The sequence below is a fragment of the Clarias gariepinus genome, chromosome 6, assembly GCF_024256425.1.
Source record: "Clarias gariepinus isolate MV-2021 ecotype Netherlands chromosome 6, CGAR_prim_01v2, whole genome shotgun sequence".
Classification (NCBI taxonomy): Eukaryota; Metazoa; Chordata; class Actinopteri; order Siluriformes; family Clariidae; genus Clarias; species Clarias gariepinus.
In genome coordinates this window covers 25,253,575-25,275,835 of record NC_071105.1, presented here as the reverse complement: position 1 = coordinate 25,275,835, position 22,261 = coordinate 25,253,575, and the positions used below count along the sequence as shown (strand labels likewise).

General features: G+C 39.8%; 1 protein-coding gene across 2 annotated transcripts; it reads right to left on the bottom strand.

Annotated features, from left to right (window-relative positions):
- Positions 1-1,408: 1,408 nt before the first annotated feature.
- On the bottom strand, positions 1,409-22,242 carry mst1 (macrophage stimulating 1). Of its 2 annotated transcripts, none has more exons than XM_053499191.1 (18): positions 22,090-22,242; positions 20,053-20,191; positions 16,253-16,368; positions 16,055-16,169; positions 15,838-15,974; positions 15,484-15,604; positions 14,748-14,866; positions 14,088-14,259; positions 13,755-13,885; positions 13,376-13,478; positions 12,817-12,953; positions 10,039-10,071; positions 9,789-9,903; positions 9,600-9,677; positions 9,302-9,451; positions 9,098-9,204; positions 8,847-8,986; positions 1,409-3,230 (listed from the first exon to the last, which is right to left on the bottom strand). In XM_053499191.1, the coding sequence occupies exons 1-18, from the start codon at positions 22,142-22,144 to the stop codon at positions 3,069-3,071; spliced, it is 2,130 nt and encodes a 709-aa protein (XP_053355166.1). In that variant the 5' UTR covers positions 22,145-22,242; the 3' UTR covers positions 1,409-3,068. The 2 variants fall into 2 exon arrangements, with proteins under 2 accessions (XP_053355166.1, XP_053355168.1); XM_053499193.1 differs by having other exon boundaries at positions 9,302-9,448.
- Between the last annotated feature and the right edge of the window lie 19 nt (positions 22,243-22,261).

Sequence of the window (22,261 nt, the reverse complement as noted above, 5' to 3'; positions counted from 1 at the left end):
CTAATAACTTATGTGACAAAAGCCTTCTTCTTTCAACCTTCCACACACACACACACACACACACACACACACACACAGACAGGGATAGTATACTGTCAGTAAACAACAAAACCAAAACAACAAGAACACTCCTGGAGATGAATAAGTCATAGCAGAAGATCATACTGGATGTGACTGCTGTCAAAGAAAAACTAGCTTTGATGAATCTCAATCTCGGCTGCAACATGGAGAGGCTGGGTTAAGAAATTGAACAGCATAAATCCTTTACAACAGGAGTCTTTAGTTGCATTTGTGATCTACGTGGCATATGCAGGGAGCAGCAAAAGAGTAAGAATAAGCAGTTTCCGGGAAGACAGGACGCTGGGCATGTGCTGCTCTTTTCTTTAGGTCCTCACTTCCAAGATTGGTAGAGTTGTAAGGGTACCTTATGACAGAAGACTTTAGCTCCCTCTTTCCAGAAAACACTCACTTCTCTCAAGCTTAACTTTTTACTCTTACAAGCTGACCATATTTTTTACCTTGCCTTTTATTCATGTCCATAAGAGGAGAGATTCTATTGCTGACCCTCCACCGTGCTTAATTGTCATATTAGTACTTGCCCTGTAATGTTATTTGGACTAGCAGGTGGACATCCAGCCCCACTGTCTACACAGACTCTCGAGTAGTAGATGTGATCACCTTGTGTCAAGTCCCCAGCATTACAAGCCATTCTGTGTCTTATTTACAGGTCCAAATTATAGCATCACATATTGCAGTTATTTCTTAGCACCTTTTAAATGCCAATTCTTAGGGTTATTTTCAGCTTGGTAAGAAGGTGGTAGTGAATGGTGGCTATATGATGATGGTATTTATAGCAAATACTGCATCATGACTTTGTTGAAAGGTACTGGTATGCATGTGCACAAGGAGGAGTTAAAGGTGCTTTAGCCTGCCCTTGGTGTGAATCACAGTTACATACTGTATGAGTAGTGTTATGTTACAAAACAAATACTGTTCTCACCAAAATGTAAATGGTTTTCATGTATTTTAGAAATTTGTAGACACGAAATGCATTTCAATTAGCATGAGCTCTGCCAAAATGTTACTGTTAAATAATTATTATAACAGTATAAGTGTATACATGGATAAATTATAGCGCTATAAAATTGATCTAAGGAAATCTGAGGAATATCTTCTCATCTACCGCTCAAACTTCTTGTTAAAAAAAGAAAAAATTACAAACACCACAAAGGAATAGTTATACATGACAAACCACTTAAACATTGCCATTAACCTGCTATTTAAATACATTTTATTGTCTTTCTTAAATAAAAATTTTAAAATGTCATTGAATCAAGAGAAATATTCACGAAATTACCTATGCACCAAATTGCCTGCAGGTGAAAAAGCAGATCAAGTACAAAAAATATAGATGTTTAAAAGTAAAGCTCTTTTATTGAGATCTTTAAGTTGTAGTTATAACCAAAGCTACAAAAAAAGAAGTGTTCCTGATATTCTCAGGACTATGATTAATGGTACACAAATAAGGATAAATAGACTTTTATATTGAAAATAAACTTTACAGATGACTGTTTAGATAAGCAGATAAGAGTATACTTAGGCATTTACAATCCTATGTGAAAGTATTACAATGGTGAAATCTTTTTTTTTTTTTGCTATACACTGATAATATTTGCATTTCAACAGACAAATATGACACAATCTTGCTGAAATGTGCATATAAATAATGAACAGCTCCAAATTTCTACTCTGGGTAAACCAATATGTACAGTCAGTCTATGATTGAAAACGCAAGACATTTTTAAACTTAGAAAAGATGGAAAATCAATCAGGGCCATTGCACAAGCATTGGGCATAGCCAAAAAAACAAACTGGAATGTCCTGAAAACTGAAAGAACTAGTGGTGTACTAACCACCACACACTGAACGGGCTGGCCAGGGAAAACAACAGCAGTCTATGATGAAAACATTGTGAGAGCTGTGAAGAAAAACCCCAAACAGCTACAAGAATTAGAAGACCAGGTTAAAAAAAAAAAAAGGTTGTGGAACAAAGATGATCATTTCCATAATTACTAAAAAGCTGAAAGTCTGGAGAAAGATTGATCAGGGTCAGGATGAAAATCATACAAGCTCATTTGTCGAGTCTGGTGTAGGTACTGCAGTCTCATATCTCGGGCTTGCATGGCTGATTCTGAAGCAGGCACAACTCATTTTTATTGATGATGGAAGTCATGAGTGCAGCAGAAGTCAGACATCTACAGAAACATTATGCCATCCAACATACAGGTATGTCTACAATCTAATTGGGAGGAATGTCATCATGCAGAAAGAAAATGACTCAAAACATGTTACCATCACATAGGACTTCATTGGGGGTAAAAAGTGAAAGGTCAGTTACATGTCTTGTTGATCACACCTTTACCCTATTTAGCTAAACTTCTGAAAAGAAGACCGATGGACGATCCACCCCAACAACAACAACAACAACAATAACAACTGAAAAAAGCTGCAGGACACACCTAGAAAAACATTAGAAAAAAAGAATGCAACAGTTTGGTTATGTCAGTGGGTCACCAGTTTGATGCCTGATGTGGCTGATGCAAGCAAAGGGTAAAAAAAAAAAATCAAACATTATTTTTATTTACATTAAAACTATCTGTGCCAATAGTTCTGCTAACATAAAAATTAAGGCACCATGTTCTAAGGTGTCTAACACATTAAAAAATTCATATCTATTGTTTTATATGCATTATTTGAACTTCCAAATGTCTTCAGTGTATAGCAAAAACAAAAGAATCAGACTTTCTGTTCAGATACTTTTAGAGGAGACTGTTTATAAGTACATTCATAAGCGTGTTGTGTCAAACATAAACTTGTGTATAAGTTGTACAGCAGTCATTTAATTCCCCTTTAGTAATTTATTCCTGCTTATGATTACTCTACTTACATTCATTGGTAATGATTAACAATCTAGATTTGACTTGATCAGAGATATAACATATTTCCCCTGCTATATGCAAATGCTTAAACTGAATACACTGAATTGCAGGGTAAGTGATTTCTACTGGCTATGCCATCTCCATGACCTTTTTGATCCAGTCTACGTACATTGAGACACGGATAAAGATATTCGGTTGCCCTGGATGCCCACAGCGTCGCATAGGGATGATGACCCCCTCTAATACCCAGCAGTCACTGTTCTGACATGCCAAAGGGCCTCCATAGTCTTTCTGATTAAAAGAAAGTGAGAGAGACAAAAAAAGAGACAGTGAGACAAACCATACACATCACTTACTCATTTCACAGTTTTCAGTCAGCTACTCAGAAAATGCAGAGCTGCAAAAATCCCATTCAGTTTGTCACATGCACTGGAAAAGAATGACGCAATTTTCTATACAATAAATCAAAGCTGAAAAAGTTTTAAGGCGCCATGAAGTATGCACTATAAGCTGTATATTTGTTTAGACAAAAGGTAATTAACTATATTAATGAACTTAATATAATATATAGAATCTCCTGCCGACAACACAGCATAGGTCAATGACGATTTAAAAATTAATTTGTGCTTATATGAAAGTCTTTATAGTGTGTGTTACTGTGGAGGCTTCAGACACCAACTTTTTATTTAGGCTTTTTGGATATGTCAGATAGAACAAAAGTTACCATTACTTTTAGAAAGAGTTATTGTTTCCACCACCAGAATATGGGAATGATGTTGAAAAATGAATAACGTCTTGGGGTACTTTGCTGTAACCCTATTACCTGAAAAGGCGGGAACGAGATGCTGCGTGAAAACGCTATGGGAACATCTTGTCATGTTGCTGGTTGTGAAGCATGTGTATACCAAACACGCCAAATTTTTGGCTTTTATAACCTCGGTCAGGTGACGTCATCTGATAGGACGCACCTGCAGGTTATAAATAGAAGTGAACCAGAAACATTCCTCAGATTGATTTGTCTGAACGGACGTCCGGTCACATAGGCAGTGCGGCATTGGGACGCAGCATCTCATTCCCGCCTTTTCAGGGAACAGGGTTACAGCAAAGTAACCCGAGACGTTCCCTTTCAAAGGCTACACTCGATGCTGCGTGAAAACGCTATGGGAACGAGAGTGCCAACGCCGCCGCACTGCAAGTGTCTGGACTCCAAGGTTGTGTAGCGTGTGCGCACAAGGCCGAGAAGGTCTCAGAACTATGTCTGGGTAGCTGACTCGAGGACTCGAGAACTATAAATGTAATAAATGTGTGCGGAGAGGACAACCCTCCGTGTCACACACTTGCTGCAGGAGAATACCTCTTGCTAGTGCAATAGATGAGGCGATCCCCCTGGTTGAATGAGCCCTGATTCCTAGAGGCGAAGTGAGCCCACGCGCCTTATAGGAGAGGGCAATAGCCCAGTGTAGTGGGGGCCACCCCCCGTTGCGGCCCCAGACCATGTAAAAGCTGCTTTGACTTACGCCACTAGCTGATGCGGTGGACGTAAATCTGAAGAGCACGTACTGGACACAGTAAGTGAAGTCTCTCCTGCTCCAAAGCTGTAAAGGTGGAGGACAGAAGGCTTCAAAACAATAGGATGCATATTGGCAAATGTGTGCGGAGAGGACCAACCCTCCGCATCACAGACTTGCTGCAAGGGAATACCTCTTGCCAGTGCAATTAATGAGGCGATTCCCCTGGTTGAATGAACCCTGATTCCTAGAGGCGAAGTGAACCCACGCGCCTCATAGGAAAAAAGCAATAGCATCTCTCACGCCGCTTGCGGCTTCAAAACATGTAAAAGCTGCTCTGACTTACGCAACTGGCTAATGCGGTGGACGTAAATCTAAAGAGCACGTACTGGACACAGTAAGTGAAGTCTCTCCTGCTCCGAAGCTGTAAAGGTGGAGGACAGAAGGCTTCAAAACAATAGGATGCATATTGGCAAATGTGTGCGGAGAGGACCAACCCTCCGCATCACAGACTTGCTGCAAGGGAATACCTCTTGCCAGTGCAATTAATAAGGCGATTCCCCTGGTTGAATGAACCCTGATTCCTAGAGGCGAAGTGAACCCACGCGCCTCATAGGAAAAGGGCAATAGCATCTCTCACGCAGCTTGCGGCTTCAAAACATGTAAAAGCTGCTCTGACTTACGCCACTGGCTAATGCGGTGGACGTAAATCTGAAGAGCATGTACTGGACACAGTAAGTGAAGTCTCTCCTGCTCCGAAGCTGTAAAGGCGGAGGACAGAAGGCTTCAAAACAATAGGATGCATGTTGGCAAATGTGTGCGGAGAGGACCAACCCTCCGCGGCACATACTTGCTGCAAGGGAATACCTCTTGCTAGTGCAATTGATGAGGCGATTCCCCTGGTTGAATGAGCCCTGATTCCTAGAGGCGAAGTGAGCCCACGCGCCTCATAGAAGAGGGCAATAGCTGTCCGATCCTCTTAGAGAGGTAACACCATTTAGAAAAACCATCTTAAGGGTCAGAAACCTGAGGCGCTGACTTTAGTGGTTCAACAAGGGGCACAAGCCAGAGGACGAATTTTTTCTGCAGAAACTCCAGCACTGAAACACTTCGGCAGTGGACTGGGTCTACCTGCTTCGTCATGCACCAACTTTCAAATACATTCTATTTGAGGGGAGGCAGTCCTAGTACTTAGAATAGTCTTAATTACGCTGGCTGGAAGACCAGCTTGACTTAGAGTCAAAGAGTAGTAAAGGGGACATTTGCTGATCTTGCGAGGCAAAGAGGTCCACCTACGCTACATGAAATTTTCCCAGAATGTAAATCGCCCTGAGGGACAGGAATCTGGTGCGCTAGCTATTTAGCGGAGCGAGCACAGTCCGCCCTGACGATTAATATATGAGACTGCCATAGTGTTGTCCACCCGCACTAGGACATGGTAGTCTCAACTGCTGGAGGAAGTGCTTTAGGGCCTGAAATAGAGCCATGATTTTGAGGCAATTTATGTGCCGCGCAAAAAGATGGCCTCTCCAGCTCCCTTGGGCTGGACGGTCATTTAAGACCGCACCCCAGCCCATGAGGGAAGCGTCTGTCGTTAGCATCTGCGACGACAAGACGAACTTAGAGTGGGACCCAGAGTCAGAAACCGGGGTCTGAACCACATAGGAAGGGTACGAAGCACCTGGCGCGTAGCGCTTATTGGGGATTGGCCCTAGAGTAAAATCCCCTGGTTCTTAGCCACAACTGAAATGCTCTCATGTGCAGAAGGTCCAAAGGTGTCACCGTGGATACAGCTGCCATGAGAGCTAAGATCTCTGAAAGTGATGGTCACTTTCTGGTCTAGCTTGATTTCCTTGACGGTGTTGAGAATGGATTCGACACGAGCGGGAGACAGCTGTGCCCGCTTACTCTCAAATTCCATGTGACACCCAAAAATGTTGTCCTCTAAACAGGAAAGAGCATGCTTTCATGGCATTGAATCTCAATCCTAGGAAACAAAGATTAGCTAGAACGACATGCTGATGTCGAAGCGCTAGCTACTGAGACTGGGCCAACCAGTCATGTAATTCAATACGGATGCTCTGGAGTCGTAAGAGCCAGAACTACATCCATGTATTTTGTGTATGTGCGGGTGAAAAAGCTAGACCAAATGGAAGGACCCGATACTGGTAAGCTTTGCCCCCGAAAGCGAACCTCAGGAACCTCCTGTGTTGTGGCAATATTTCCATTGATTTATTTTTAGATAGCGGTAAAGCCCGCAAAATCTAAAATATTGGACGCAGCCCCCCGTTCCTCTTGCACTTTCCGGTTTCATGGAAGTGGAGACCACGCCATTGAAACGCGGAGGGTGATGTGAGAACTGAATCCTGTAGTTTCTCTGTACAGTGCTTAGTACCCAAGGAGATATACTTGGCAGTAGCTTCCACGCTGCCAGTTTCTCAGAAAGGGGCAAAGCTCAGCGGCTTGGTTAAACGGGGGGGATGTTAGATGTTCGGTTCCTGAACCACGGCAGGAAAAACCCGAAGAACTAACATTTTATTGGAGACTGGAGTTGCCCGAAACACCAGTGGTGGCGGAGCAAGAACACCAACCTCCTGGGGGTGCCAGGGAGAACACTTCATTCTTTAAAAAGAATTCTGCGTGCCTCTCCCTATTGGGGGGCCACCCCCCATGGTCCTGGGCACATGAACCTCAGGGCTTCTTTGTGAAGACAATATGCCAGTCTGACCTCTTTTGAGGCGGATTGCGTAACGCACCCCAATCTTGCGAGGGGGTGCCCAGCTCAAAAACACTCTCCTTGTGTGTTTCATGCCTCGCAACAGTCAGACCCGGTCGAGACTGGGTGGCCGACAGTCCCGACTCTTGAGCAAGGCGGTGAAGAAATTTCCCGAAGGCTTGTTATATAACTTCGCCTCATGAACCTAGTGGCGACCGAGTTAACGACATCGCCAAGTAGGCCGGGAGGCGATATGGGGCATCAAAGAGGAATACACGATCCTTCTCCTTAATGCCCCTGAGATTCAACCACAAGTGCCTCTCCGCGGAGACCATAGCAGCCATAAAACGGCCGATAGCACAAGCCGTCTGCTTTGTTGCACGAAGAGACAAGTCTGTGGCCCGGCGTAAATCCAATACGCCTTACCTTGCAGAGCCCCGCCAGTACTCAAGTCTCTCAGCAGGTCAGCCAGGTAGGCGTGCAAAACCGCCATGGTGTGCAATGCGCCAACCTGACCTGCTGCCTGAAAAGCTTTTCCCTCCAGGGAAGATAAAAAGTCTACACAGCTTGAAAGGAAGTAATAGCTTTTCAGGAAGGATGATGTCCCAGAAGAGAGATAGCCTGGAAGCATCTCTTCTATCTGGGTGTCATCATATAACTCCGCGTTCCTACCTCAATTATATTTAAATAAATAAGTTGATGGCAGGAAAACACAGGATGAATACAGCTTACTCCATGAAAGGGTTAACTCATATGGAGATTGCTAAGAAAAGGGGAGAGAGCGTCGTTGAGGCTCCGCCCCCGGCCACCCGACAGAACCTGCCGTCTATGTTTTTATTTATTTTGTTTTAAGTGCTTAGAGCCTATTACCATCTCCGCGGAAGCAAGAGAGGATGTTTATCCTTGCCCATTCACAAGAAGGTCACCTGACCGAGGTTATAAAAGCCAAAAATTTGGCCTGTTTGGTACACACATGCTTCATAACCGGCAACATGACAAGATGTTCCCATAGCGTTTTCACGCAGCATCGAGTGTAGCCTTTGAAAGGGAACTCTCAAAATGAGTAATTATTCAGATTTTTTGCTCATAAAAACAAATGAAAACAACAATAAAAACACGTGATCATGTTTAAATAGTCGATTAAAATGAACTAAAATTTAGTTCATCATATTGCTTATTAAATGCTGAAAAAAAGGATACAGCATAATCCTTAGTTCTGCATATGTTTATTAAAAAATTTGCAAAACAAATAATGGCTAAAATGCTCTGAGCTTTAAGGACTACAGACAAAGCCTTTCTCCTACATGTTATTGACTGGTTGTAAGAGGGGCATTCAGGTCAAACCAGGACTTGTGATAAAATTTTTAAATGAAGGCATTTACTTCAAGCTTTAAGCACAGCACAGTAACACACAGTAGTAATGTTGTGCTCATAACTAAAACATGATATGAAAATGATAACTTTTTTTTTTTGCACCATAAAAATAGCAGTGAGATTTTTCTAAGCTAAGGTTGAAGTCCTACTCAAAACTACATTCCACACATTTTGATTTGAATGTACTTTTAATCACCATGAAAAAATATAAACATGCAATGAAATGTTTTCTCTCTTTTTTTTTTTTTTGCAAAACAATCTCTTTAATAAGTCTGGATAAAAAAATTGCACTAGATTACTAAAACTTACTTCACAAGCCCCTACACCACCAAAAAAAGATGTAGTGCACATTTCGTTTTGCTTCACTCGCCCTTTGAAGTACTTGTTACATTCGCTGTTGCTCTGCACTTGCATCTGAGCAACATTTAGCACTGTTTCATCTCCTGTTCCTAAAATACACACAGAGATATAAGAAAGAAATCTTTATCATTATGAACAGACTGATCTTCATAAACATATCAAATCTAAGGAAGATTTGGAAAGGTTGCATGGTGTTACACCTTTGGTCTCCCCCCACCCAGCAATCTCACAGGTGGTTCCTTCAGGAACAATGTAGCGCTCAGGGGGAAGACATATCTGTGACACACGCTCATTAAACTCTGCTTGACTGAGAGAAAAAAAAATAAAATGGAGAGGTATGTGAGAGAAGCGTATTTGATTAGTTTGTCTATTATTTGTGTAAAAGGCATAAGCATGAACAATACGTTTCTAGCTGTAGAAGGACTAGGTGTGACTCTGACGGCCCGCAAACGATTTTGTTTAGGGCAATAGACTGTGTGCCGGGTTCTCCTGTCTTTGGGTCCCGGAACACGGTGCCCATAATGGCAGAATATCCTGTAAGGTCCACATAACTGCTAACACACACACATACACATAAACACATGCACCCAAACATGCAACATCAGAAGTAATCAGTGTGCTAATTACAAATCAGATGTGTTGTGTTTCGAAAAAAAAAAATAATAAATTAAATTAAATTAAAAAATGATGGTATACACTCACCAAGAGGAGAAGCACTGCTTAGTGCTGATCACCCATTTTGAGTTCACTAGTGATCCTCCACAAAAATGCTTTCCCTTCCTGTGAGAGAGAGAGAGAGAGAGAGAGAGAGAGAGAAAGAGAGAGAGAGAGATTTAAAAAGAGAAGACACCTTCTTTGTCCTCTTTGGACATTATGAGGAAAGAAACAAACCTGTCTCTTAGGCTGACAGTCCATGGAGAATTTCCTGGTGTGCCACCAACGATCCTCAGCCTAGTAATTTTAAAGCGGTCATCACGCTTCCCACATTCATTGAACTCTACGCCCTCTGTCCATATGTACACAAACACCACAACATACTGTACATACACAAAGGTATCCACTGGGAATGGTGCATTTAAAAAAATATATTTATTTTACAAATACACATAATTAAAAAAAAAAACGGGCATCTGTGACTTACCTGGTGGCATTATGATAGGTGGGTCTTCTCCTGCTGCAAAGAAAGAGAGGGAAGTGAATCAGTCAAATTCTAAATGTTAAATATGCATATGATTCATTTTAGCATGTAATGCTGTGTAAAACTTTTGGCAACTCTCCAGAGAATTCTGACTCTTTACTGATCAGATCAGAACTATTATATTTCATTACTAAGTGGAAAACTCTATACTGTATAATAAATCCTGATCAATAACATATAATATCACTACATTTTACAGCCCTGGTCAAAAAAGCAACAAAAACAAATAAGGAGATTTGATTTTACTGGAATTAAGTTAAAAACTGTCCAAAACATTATTTAAACCTGGATGGAGTCATCAAATTAATGTAGGAAATGTGGTCATGCAAAAGAGAGAAATTCCAGTGTGATAAGTGTGGTAAGAAAAGAAGCATATGAAGTGATGCTCCCATCATGCATAGTGTCCACCGTACACGCCTCTGGAGGCAGCGTTATGATCTGGGGTTGCTTTAGTTGGTCAGGTCTAGGCTCAGCAACGTTATCTGGCAATAAGATTAAGTCAGCTGTTGACCTGAATGTACTGAAAAATGAATGAGTCTTCCAAGGAAGACATGTGTCACCTGCACACTGAACGTGCTACTTCTAAAAATAAAATAGGAAGCGTAGATAGAGTAAAAGTCTGACACTGAGAGGTCGAAGAAGGATAGTGATGGCTTTGTGTCGTCTATGCTTCCCAGTCATGCAGCACAAGGACGTCTGTACATTTCTCTGTCCTCTTTTAAAAACAAACTGATATTATGTTTTCACAGTAATGTACAGAGGAGTCCAAAAAATTTATTCACATTTCAACATGAGAAATATATGCCTGTCTTCTGATGCATTATCAGGTAATTTTCCGATGTGCTTGTTTCATATAATATAGTTTCATATAACTTTTGTGTTGTGTGTCAAACAAATATTGAACGTCATTCCATCTTTTTCCATTTTCCATTAGCTCCGAGATACAGTAGCAAGCGTCCAGAGGTGAAAAACATATCTGGATCATCAAAGTTCCTATGTATCTGTTATACATGAACTGTAGAATAATGCAGTCATACCCTGCACTATTTGTTAATGAGGAGAATAAGTTCAGCAAGCTAGCGGCATCATGGGTAATCAGAGTGCCACTGTAGCTGAACACATGTTCTGAACACTTATTCAGGTATAGTCTACCGCAACAAAAAGAAGTGCCATCTTGTGGTGTTATTTAGTATTAAAATATAAAAAAATAGGGGGAAAAAAGGAGAAAAAAAGAAAAAGTTAGGGCACATATATGCTAAACATGAATGGTATAATAGGAATTGCAAATAGCAGATTTGCAAAAATTTGTCATTTTTTTCAGAAAAAATAGAAAAAGGAATGGCTAGTGCACATATTTGCTTCTTAATGAAGTTATGTGAAGGTGTGTTGACCAGGGTCCCATTAATGCATTTTTCTTTTGCCTGATGGCACAAACATTTCTCATGGTGTGGTGCCTGAAGAAGAATTAATACCACTATATATATATATATATATATATATATATATGACCATATTCAGCAAAGTAAACAAAACAAACAAAAAATCCTTGTTAAACAACAGTGACAGGAAGTAGCTAGCTGCTAAATAGCAGCACTGATGTAGCATAGTTAGGGTATTTTTTCTTAAAGCTAAATTTAGTTTGGATAGTTCTCTTCATTTTTCCTGTTAACTGGATTAGTTTAATTTTCCACAAGAGACCATATTTTGGTGTGTGCCACAACAAACAAACAGGCAGGTGGCAGCAAACGACATTTCCCCCCCTCAGTTTGGCAAAGTAAAGGCATCCTTCCCTATGCCTCTGATTGGTTAGCGCAAGGACATTAAGGCACTCATCAGTTCTTCCCAAATGTAACCAAAGGTAAAAAAGGGTATAATCCACCGGTTCTGGGGTTAGTAACAATGATTTTCACACATAAAATTGTCACCATTTTGCGTGACATTAAACATCAAATACACAGAGGAAATATTAGAACGTGCATTATTGTAAATAACAGCCTTGGTAGTACACTAATGAAAACCTGCTACCATCTTTTACTTTTCTCATGGAACAACAAGACCATTAAAGAAGTATGATTTCTCCCTACTGTATTGGCTGGTCTGTATTAAGTATTGTTTGCCCATTCTGGCATAAATCAAATTTAAATTAAGAAAAACATAGTGAAATGTAATTGATGGGTGATGATGAATAGATAAAATGACCATACCACAAAAGGACACAGCAATGTTAGGGTACTGGTGAATATAAACGAATAGATATTATTTCATAAGATCTTAGGCAAGTCTCTGTGATTGTGGTAATGGCACATATCCAGGGATCTCCCTGTTCAGAGTGCAATGAGTTTGGCTATCCAGAGTCCTCAGTTACACAAGGATCTTAAGGGATTTGGACTTAAAATGAAAAAAAAAAAAAAAAAGTGTGCAATTGCACAGGATGAACGAAATGTACAGATTTTATAAACTTTTTCATATTTGATTATTTGATTCTATAAAGCTGTTATGGTTATTGTTTGTACTATATTGCTTTCAATTTAATACTAAAAATAGCACATTGCTCTTAAACCCAAAAAATTACAATAGGAGGAATTTATCAAACTGGTTATTGGGTCAACAAACTAGAGATGTTAAATGCCACGTTTTCAGATGGGTGGCACCATAGCAAAGACTAACTGTTCTAAAATGTGCTCATGACAGACTAAAAGACAGAAAAGCAAGTCTTTTTACCACACTGCTTAATTGCACAATAATCAAATTCAGTTTTGGGGTCAGCGGTGTAGCACCAGGGACCATGCAGATCTCCGTCTGGGTTCCTGCAGTAGTTCTCGGTCAGGTTGGCCTCCGGGTGTGTCTTTGGGTTAATCCTGGATACAATACAAATCAGATGGAAAAAGGCAGAAAGAAATCATAGGTCAGTTAGTTTCAGTTTGAGTGGAACGTTATACAGATCAATAAACTGCTTAGACATAATGCACACATTCAAAAGCAGAGCTTGAAAAAAAATTTCTGTGCTAATTTACCTATTTTATCGTTACAATAAATATCAAATACTGCAGAAGATCAAATAAATAAATAACAATATAATTAGATTAGATAAAAATATATATATTTAAATAAAATAATCTCAATATACTTAGAATATCACTGGGAGAGCTTTATAATTTATACAGTGTCACTTCTGTAAGAAAGGAGTATTCTTGTTTAATTTTTACTGCTTTTCCCCAGGGGGCATTTACTTTGGTCCTGCTGAATAAGTGAGTTAATGGTTTGGTGTTGTTGGTCTTACTTAGTTTTATGTGGTGTATTTACACTCCAGTTCTGACAGAGGATGCCCTTCCGTGTTTTGCGGACAGTTCCTCTGTAGTTTTTTCCATTTCCATTATAGCAATCTGGAAAAAAGAATAGAAACTAAATATATATTTATTTTTAATTTTTACATATTTATTATATTATATTATTATCAATGAACAGCAATACAGTATTTCAAAATACTGTATGTTATTAAATGGCAAAACTATAAAACAACACTTTAAATAAAGATTAATTTGCTGATAAAGTCACTGTTTCTTGCTATTTTAAATTTTTTATATTATTTGTTATTTCTGAATAATAAAGTGAAGTATTCTGTAAAGATCCACCAGGGAACGTTTAAACTGTTACAACACCTTCAGCCTCAATATCATCAGCGCAGCGTTTGATCTGTAGACAGAGCGCTGTCCTCATCTCAGCCCTCGATGTAAAGCACCAGGGAGCCTCAGAACCATCTGGATTACGGCAATAATTCTCTTCCAGTCCCCTGATACAAGACAAATAGTGAGGACACAAAAAGCTTGTACATATTTTTCTTTCTTTCTTTCTTTTTTTTAAAAATAAGCAACTTATATTTTTTCCCAATATTCTTTATATACCAATTTCTCACACCCTGATATTAACCTAAGGATTGCAAGACATGGATGTAATATCATTAAAGCTTTACTCACCCTTAGCTCTATACTTACTTGCACTCATAAGTTTGGGGGTAAAATGGGTGCTCATGGGGAGACTGTGCATCCCAGCGCTGACACGCGATGCCTGATGTCGTCTCGTTCACTTTGCCTCTGTAATCCTCACCACGGCCTCGGAAACAGTTTGTGGTGTAGCTGGAGCGAGAACGCCGCTTTGGAGCCTCCGCTGGAGAAGCATATTGGAAGAGAGAGAAAATGAAAGTGAAAGAGAGAGAGAGAGAGAGAGAGAGAGAGAGAGAGAGTTATGGTGTGGGGTATAGAAATGTGAAGAAAAAGAAAATAAACATACAGAAGTGTAGAGTGTACTGAAATACAGGGCAATCAACAACCATCTGCTGATTCTGTTCTGCGTTTCACACACTTTCTCGTGGCATGTGAAACCTGAAACTCCAAACAGACTGTCAACAGAAAATTTAGGCTCAGGATTGAATCCAGGACCATAGAGCCTTGCAATGCTGAGACGTTGCAATGCTGTCTGCTGCCATGTTTATTCATTGTTGTAAAATTGTTGTTGAATAATAATACAAAATTGTATTAAAAAAAAAGTATCATGTTTAAAAAGTAAATCTGTACTGAGGGGGTCTGTGTGATTGTATTTAGTTCTGTAAAGATGAAAATACTGTATGTTTGGGTTTGGATTGTGTTGAGACTCACAGCACTTGCGAATCTCACAGCTCTCTCTCTCCACCTCAGGGTCAGTGGTGTAACACCAGGGCACTGGAGAGGCGTCTGGGTTCCGGCAGTAATTATCATCCAGGCTCTTATCAGGGTATCTGAAGTTCAAGAAGGCTCGTTATCTTATATTCCAATTCACTGTTATTGGAATGTACTATCATTATTAATTATATGATATACAGTACCAGTCGAAAGTTTGGACACAAGTTTGGGTTTAGTTTCTAGATTCTAGAACAACATTGGATTTTTTTTAAATACCACCTATGACACCTATGGCATTAGGCAAAACAGCAACAAAAACAGTCCGCTGTTGTTTTAAGATACATGGGTCAGATAATGAAACTGGCTCTCATGAAGACCATCCCAGGAAAGCAAGGACAAAACTTACCTCTGCTGTAGAGAAGTTTATTTAGGGTCTCCGGCCTCAAAAATCACCAATTAACAGCAAAACAGATTAGAGACGTTATGAAGGCTTTACAGAGCGCAAGTGGCAGATACATCTACATATCGTTACACATTGTTACTGCTCAAAGCAGATTATTTCATATGTTACATATTTAACAATATAGAAAGAAAGAAACATCAGTAAAGAATGTGGAATTAGAAGGTGTGTCCAAACATTTGACTGGTAGTGTATGTAAATGTACATGTGCAGACGGCTAATAAGAGACTAGAATACACACAAGTGTGTAGGGTAAGGTGTAATACTATGTACTTTTCTGGTTGATAGATGTGTTGATGTGGAGTTTGCTGGTCCCATCTCTGGCACTCTTTTCCACTCACTGTGCGATCCACCTGACCCCTGTAGTCCTCTCCATTACAGGTGATACACACCTCTTGGGGAGATACACACAAACACATGTGCTACACGTGAAGGGAAATGACACTGCAACAATGTAAATCTGAAAACGAAAGTACGCTCTTTTTAAATTTTCTTTAAGAATTACAATATTCTATAGCATAAAATGTAAACGGAAAGCTCTTTGGATTTAACGTATTTTATTTATTTATTTATTTATTTTAACTTTGTATCCAAATTAATGACATGACTGGGAATTGCGGACTGTACCGTCTTTACACTGGGGGACATTACAACTCTCGTATCTGCGCTCAGGGTCTGTGGTGTAGCACCAGGGTCCAATGTCGTCCCCATCTGGATTGCGGCAGTAATTTAACTCCAGGCCATTAGTGGGAGAAGGGGTGTATCTGTTTCCATAAGTATAAACTCATTAGGAAAAGTCATAATAAATATATTTTTAAAAAAAGGTTAGTTGCCTTTTTCCTACCTGTGATCATGAGGAAACTTCGACCACCACTGCTGACATGTCCGCCCAGACTTGGTCTTAGATACGTCTCCCCGATAGTCCTCTCCGTTACCAATAATGCACTTCCTGACATAAACTTGGCAGTAAAGGAGCACATAAGTGGCACAGGGAAGCTGGTGATATATGACTAGAATTAAAACAGTATGTAGCACAGCTTACCTTTCATCTCATACAGGTCACAGTTGACATTTCTCTTCACCTCGGCATTGACTGTGTTGCCCACCCAGGGCAAGTGCTTACAGATTACAGATGGCCGAAAGACATAGTTGAAAGCCCTTAAAACAAAAAACAAACATTTGTGCAATTAAATGTATCATTTATATTTAAAATTCAAATCATATGTGAATAATCCTGCAACAAAACTACAAGCTTATCATAAGATACAGATGGAAAACTGAGGAAAAGCAAAAAAAATTTGAAACTTGCTTGCTTCTTTTCCAAGTCTCCATGGCAAAGTCATCCAATTCTGATACTTTAACAGATCTGACTTACCCACTCATGGTCAATACTGCTTTATCCTGTATACAGGGTTGAGGGGGGCCTGGGGCACAAGGAGGCACAAGGTGGGATACACTTTGGACAGAGTGGCAATCCATCACAGGGAACACACAGACACATGCACTCATACACACATTCACACACTACGGGCAATTTGGGTACACCAATCAGCCTAATCCGCATGTTTTTGGATTGTGGGAGGAAACCCACCAAGCAAACTTCATGCAAACAGACCCAAAGCGGGAATCAAATCCATATTTAACCCTGGAGGTGCAAGGCGCCAATGCTCACCACTACACCACTGTGCTGCCTAATACAACTTGCTTACTGTATAAAAAGTATTGATACCAGGGTTTAACCAGAATGAGGAACATTTATAAGTCCATATTTAGAAGACCAGAACCCCCAGGGTGACATTTTACATTATACTGATATTTGAAATTTAAAAACAGTTTATCTGAAATTATAGACAGAAAAAAATTGGAGTAGAAAAACAAAGGTGAATAACCCACTATAAGAAGTCCATCTGTCTTAACATACTTACTTGAATATGATTACTTTTACGTTTAGAGAACAGGGTTACGTTTAGAGAATAAAGCACAGAAGCTAGGAGTGTATTAGGGTCTGTCTCTATAGGCAGTTGTATTAAGCTGCTCTGAGCTCAGCACTTCATGCTGTTGCACTGTCAGATCTGAGTCTTATCAGTGTGTACAATGTACAGTACAGTGCTTCAAAATGTGCACAATAAGGGCTTGGATGTGTACAATCACAGAAATTAAAAAGAAATAAAAATACTACTACAAAAGTGTCTTGGAGTGCTTGTCACTGACAATCACATGGATAAGCATTTTGAAGAAAACTGCACTCACGCACACTTCTCGATCCACTCAGCATTTAAATTAACGACTGACTAACATGGTAACTATTGGCTTTTATTCAGCAGTGTTTGTTATGCTCAATATTGTGTAGGTTCCACTTGCTTTTCTCTCTTATGGGAACAGAGAGGCTGGCCTTTGGTCCCTGCAGTCAAGGGGACCATTTTTATATGTGCCCCCAATTATGGTGGCACATGGTGGAAAATGAGACTTCAGAACACTGTCCTAATAAGTCTAGTTTAAATAATTCCCAGCCTTTTAAAGATCAGGTTCTGGCTGGTTCAAAGCCTCCCGCTGCCATACTTTCATCAAACGATACCCTTAACTGTTGTCAAAGCTATACCCCCACGTGTGTTGTGAAGACACGCCCCACAGAACTGGGGGCGGGCTCAGCAGAGGTCATTAGCATTTAAAGGAGCATGTACTGAAACAGGTTGCTAAGAACAGAGCTAGTTTTTACCAGGTAAAAGTAGTGTTTTTTTACACAACCAGTGAGAATTTTTAATTAAAGTATATTACAAACGTTTCATTAGGACCCTAAAGAATCATATTAACTTATTAACTTTATTAACTTAAAAATGGGACTTGATGACCCCTTTAAGTCTCATTTTCACCATGCATTGCAATAATTTAGTTTGGCCATGAACACTTGTGATACATTGGCAAATTGCCTGCAAATTAAAGAATTTATGTCAATGATTACCTTGGCGTGCCATTCTAGTCCCAGTATAATCACCACCAAAGATCACACATTGAATGCAGTAGTTGTGCAAGCAGGCAGGTCTGACACTAAGACTGGGCCAAGCAGCAGGTTCCTGCTATGACAATGTAGCACAGGAACCTATTTTTTAACCCTTGAGAGCCCTGTATCTGCATAACATACTCACTATACTCTCTGCTGCAACAGTGAGGTGTAAGAGGAAGGGACTGTATAACCAGCATTCCCACACCCTGCATGATGTTTATTGCTTTTGGCCTACTTGCTTGATGAAAATGACTTGATCCCAAATAATTTGGAATTATGCACCTATAAAATTCTGAGATATATTACTCCTCCTAAGTAATAACAGTGCCCAAACTGCTGGGAGTGTAACGATAAACGATCACGAGGAGATTGCTACTGGTGCTTTGTAATAAAACTAGCACAAGAATGTAAGGAAGTAGTACATACATTTCCTGTATTTCCTTACAGAGCACAGATTAAGGAAAAAATACTTTTTAGGTATGTTTAAACTTTCAAATAATTCACCATTGTGCACGTGCAAACAAAAAAACATAGGCGGCACACTGTCGCTTACAGAATCAGGGTTCGATTCTCGGCCAGGGTCGATTCCTGTTTCTGTGCGCATGAAGTTTGGTGGGTTTCCTCCTGGTACTCCGGTTTCCTCCCACAGTCTAAAGACATGCAGATTAGGCTAATTGCCGTTCCCAAATTGTCCCTAGAGTGTGTGCTCTGCGATGGATTAGTGCCCCGCCTCGTGCCCTAAGTCTCCTGGGATAGGCTCCAGGCCCTCCGCGACCCTGTATACAGGATAAGGCGATATAGACGATGAGTTATAAACGATGCGTGAGTGAGTGTGATCTCATATGAGAAGAGCCCCTCCCACAACTTGTTGTTCAGCTTTGCTGAGGGATATCTGATTAATATTTTAGTTGGGGCATTAACACATACACACACACACACACACACACACACACACACATGCACACACTTTAGGAAACTCTGAGACCTTTGTTAACTTGTTAAAGTAATGATAAAATATGGAACCTTTAAATACTGCATTCAACTTAGCAAATACAAATTGTTGGATGCTATTTATATCAAAGGCAGATTGGCCTATTCTAAAAATACCCTCTATTTTCCAAGATTATCTGCCAGACTCCATGCCAATTGGTTGACAGTATACCAACTCCCATTCCTGGTTACCAGACAACTAAACAAAAATGGTATTTTGGAACTTCACAACCCCATAAAATAACCCAGACTCACAGTACTGTATGGCACTTTCCGCAAAGTTAATGAACCTTTGTCAAGCTTGTTTAATTGTCTGATTTTGGCTCTAGTTTAGTAAGCATTCTTCTTGATTTATCTGGCTAATTTGTGCCCTTTTACTGATCTCTTGAGTTCTCCTGACAGTGACACTGATAGGCAGATGCAGCATTTTTTTAAAATCATTAATAACTTTTGATGTACCGAAATTGTCTTTGATGTACCGAAATTGTCTTTGATGTATGGAATTGACAAAATTGCTTGCTTATACTTACTAAAATTTAACAAAACTATATTTGATTTACTTACTCTTCTGATTAATAATTATTTATAATTTTTATTGAAATGTACAATTTACTTCGCTTGTATTCATTTATTTTATGCATATGACTCACACTATGCAGCTAAAACAACTGAGATTAAGTGTATGATTGTTTTTCCATCACAGTACAGTTAAACGCAGTTTGCAGTAAGTTCTAAGCTGAAGTTATGCAAGTCTGCTCCATTCCAGTAATTACCAGTTACAGGCTGAATTTGTTAAAATAATTGTTACTTGAGAGATAGACTGAGATTGTGGAATTGTGGGATTGTGGGACCTGCAGTCGGGGCTCTCTGAGCAGCGTTTGGCACACTCCTCCAGTGTGATGCCGGGAAGCATAGTAACACGATCAGCTTTCCATGGTACCAGTTCTCTTCCCTCAGAACGCTGGAAATCATTCAGCGCACTGCGGTGCACTGTTAACACACACCCACACACACAAACACACACACACACACAGATTTCAAAACATGTATTTTTAGAAGGCTTATACAGCAAAAACTATAGTAGCCAGCGACCTGCAGAACAATATGTTCTGAATATAAATATTGATTTCATCTTAATCACTGTTTCATCGTCAGGGTAAAGATCTTTGATTACCAATAATTATGAATAAATGAGTAAACAGTCAACCATTACCATGCTACACGTACTTACACAAATGAGATTATTTTAGGCTATATTTATTCATTCACTTATGCACTTATTCACTGAAGCTCAGTTCCCACTTTCATAATTGTTGCTATGAATTGCTAAGAATTTAAACATCATGATGAGTCTTGGGTAGTCGTATAGTAAGAACAAGGCTTTCCGGAGTGTATCGGGGTGACTTGTGGTTGACCTAAGGCTTTTTATGACCCAAAGTTCTGCAACAGATCCACTGAATGTTTCTATAGGCCTATCTGTGTTTTACATTCATAGTCATTCATTGTCAATCGAAGCAGCGCTGTGTCACATGACGACAGGTTTTAAGCACCGGAATGGTATCACTAGGAAGTGAATGTAAACATTTTTCTGTATTTTTTCTTCACAGGGTTATTCTTAATGATTGTAAACCTGAGCATATCATACAATAGGGTATCATCCATCCAGCCATCTAGGAACCTTTGTAGTCCAATTTAGAGACCGTGGAGGCCAATGGTAATTACCATTGTATTTATTCCCATTTTTACGACCTCAACATTCACATGCGCATCCACACACTACAGGCAATTTGGGAATGCCAATTAGCCTAATCTACATTTCTTTAGACTGTGGGAGGAAACCGGTGTACCCGAAGGAAACCCACTGTGCACAGGGAAAACATCCAAACAACATGCACACATATACCCTAAGGGGGAATTAAACTAGGACACTGGAGGTGTAAGGTGACACCGTTAAGCCACCACTAAGCCACCACATCACCATAATCGTGTACATATACAGTATAATGCCACCTATGTTATGCATGGCTTTACCGTACATACTTTACTTTTACATACATAGCAGCACGTTTTTTGTTGCTACAGCATAGCTAGTGACGTCAATTTGAGTCAAAGCCAATGGCAAGTCACCGTCGAGATGTATAGCAAAAATCATAAAAGTCGGAACAGAGCTTTTTGCTTTGGCCACATCACTGATTGGAACCAAAAGCCATATTAATTTATATTGACTGTACTTGTACTGTAGTAATTTTCCATTTATTCTTAATAAAAAAAATAAAAATAATTACATTTACGCAGGCACAGTTTACAAAAACGAAAAAAAAATCAGCATGAAATTTTAGTAGTTAATAGACATCTACCAGTAAGACTCAGCATTGTGTGATAAATGCCACTGTTTCGAAACTTGCAAGTTATAATGAACTAAAAAAAAAACAATTCAATCAGCTCAGGATGTGCTCATTAATAGATTAATAGATTAATAGACCTAATCACTGAACAGAACAGTGCACTGGGATTCCCTGTGACAGAATGGCTGGAGATATCATCCACACAAGGGGCTTAGATACACACAACCTTTGGATTGGCAAACTTTACTTCAGTAACTGACCAGTGCCAGAGCATTAAGTATTCCTCAGCCAACACACACACACACGCACACTTCTCTTTATGTAAATATACATAAATAATATATCTTGTGACTGTTTATCCAACTCGTAACATAAACACAAGAGGGAAACTTCTTCCAGCGTGTGTGTGTGTGTGTGTGTGTGTGTTCCTGCTGTCTGAGATCTACGCCACATTTAGTCGTGAACCAAAGAACATCATCCAAACTAGATCTCTGAAACATAACACTGAACTGGGACTGAAAAACTGTAATAAAAAGTACTTACCTTGAAGTGTACAGTTGAAAAGCGACAGAATCAGGACACACAGGAACGCTCGCATGGTTTATGGATCGCTTTATTCGTGTCTGTACAAGCGGATCGGTGGGACTTTGGTTACTGCGAATTTATCATGTGGGTGGTGTGTGTGTGTGTGTGTGTGTGCGCGCGCTTGCTTGCT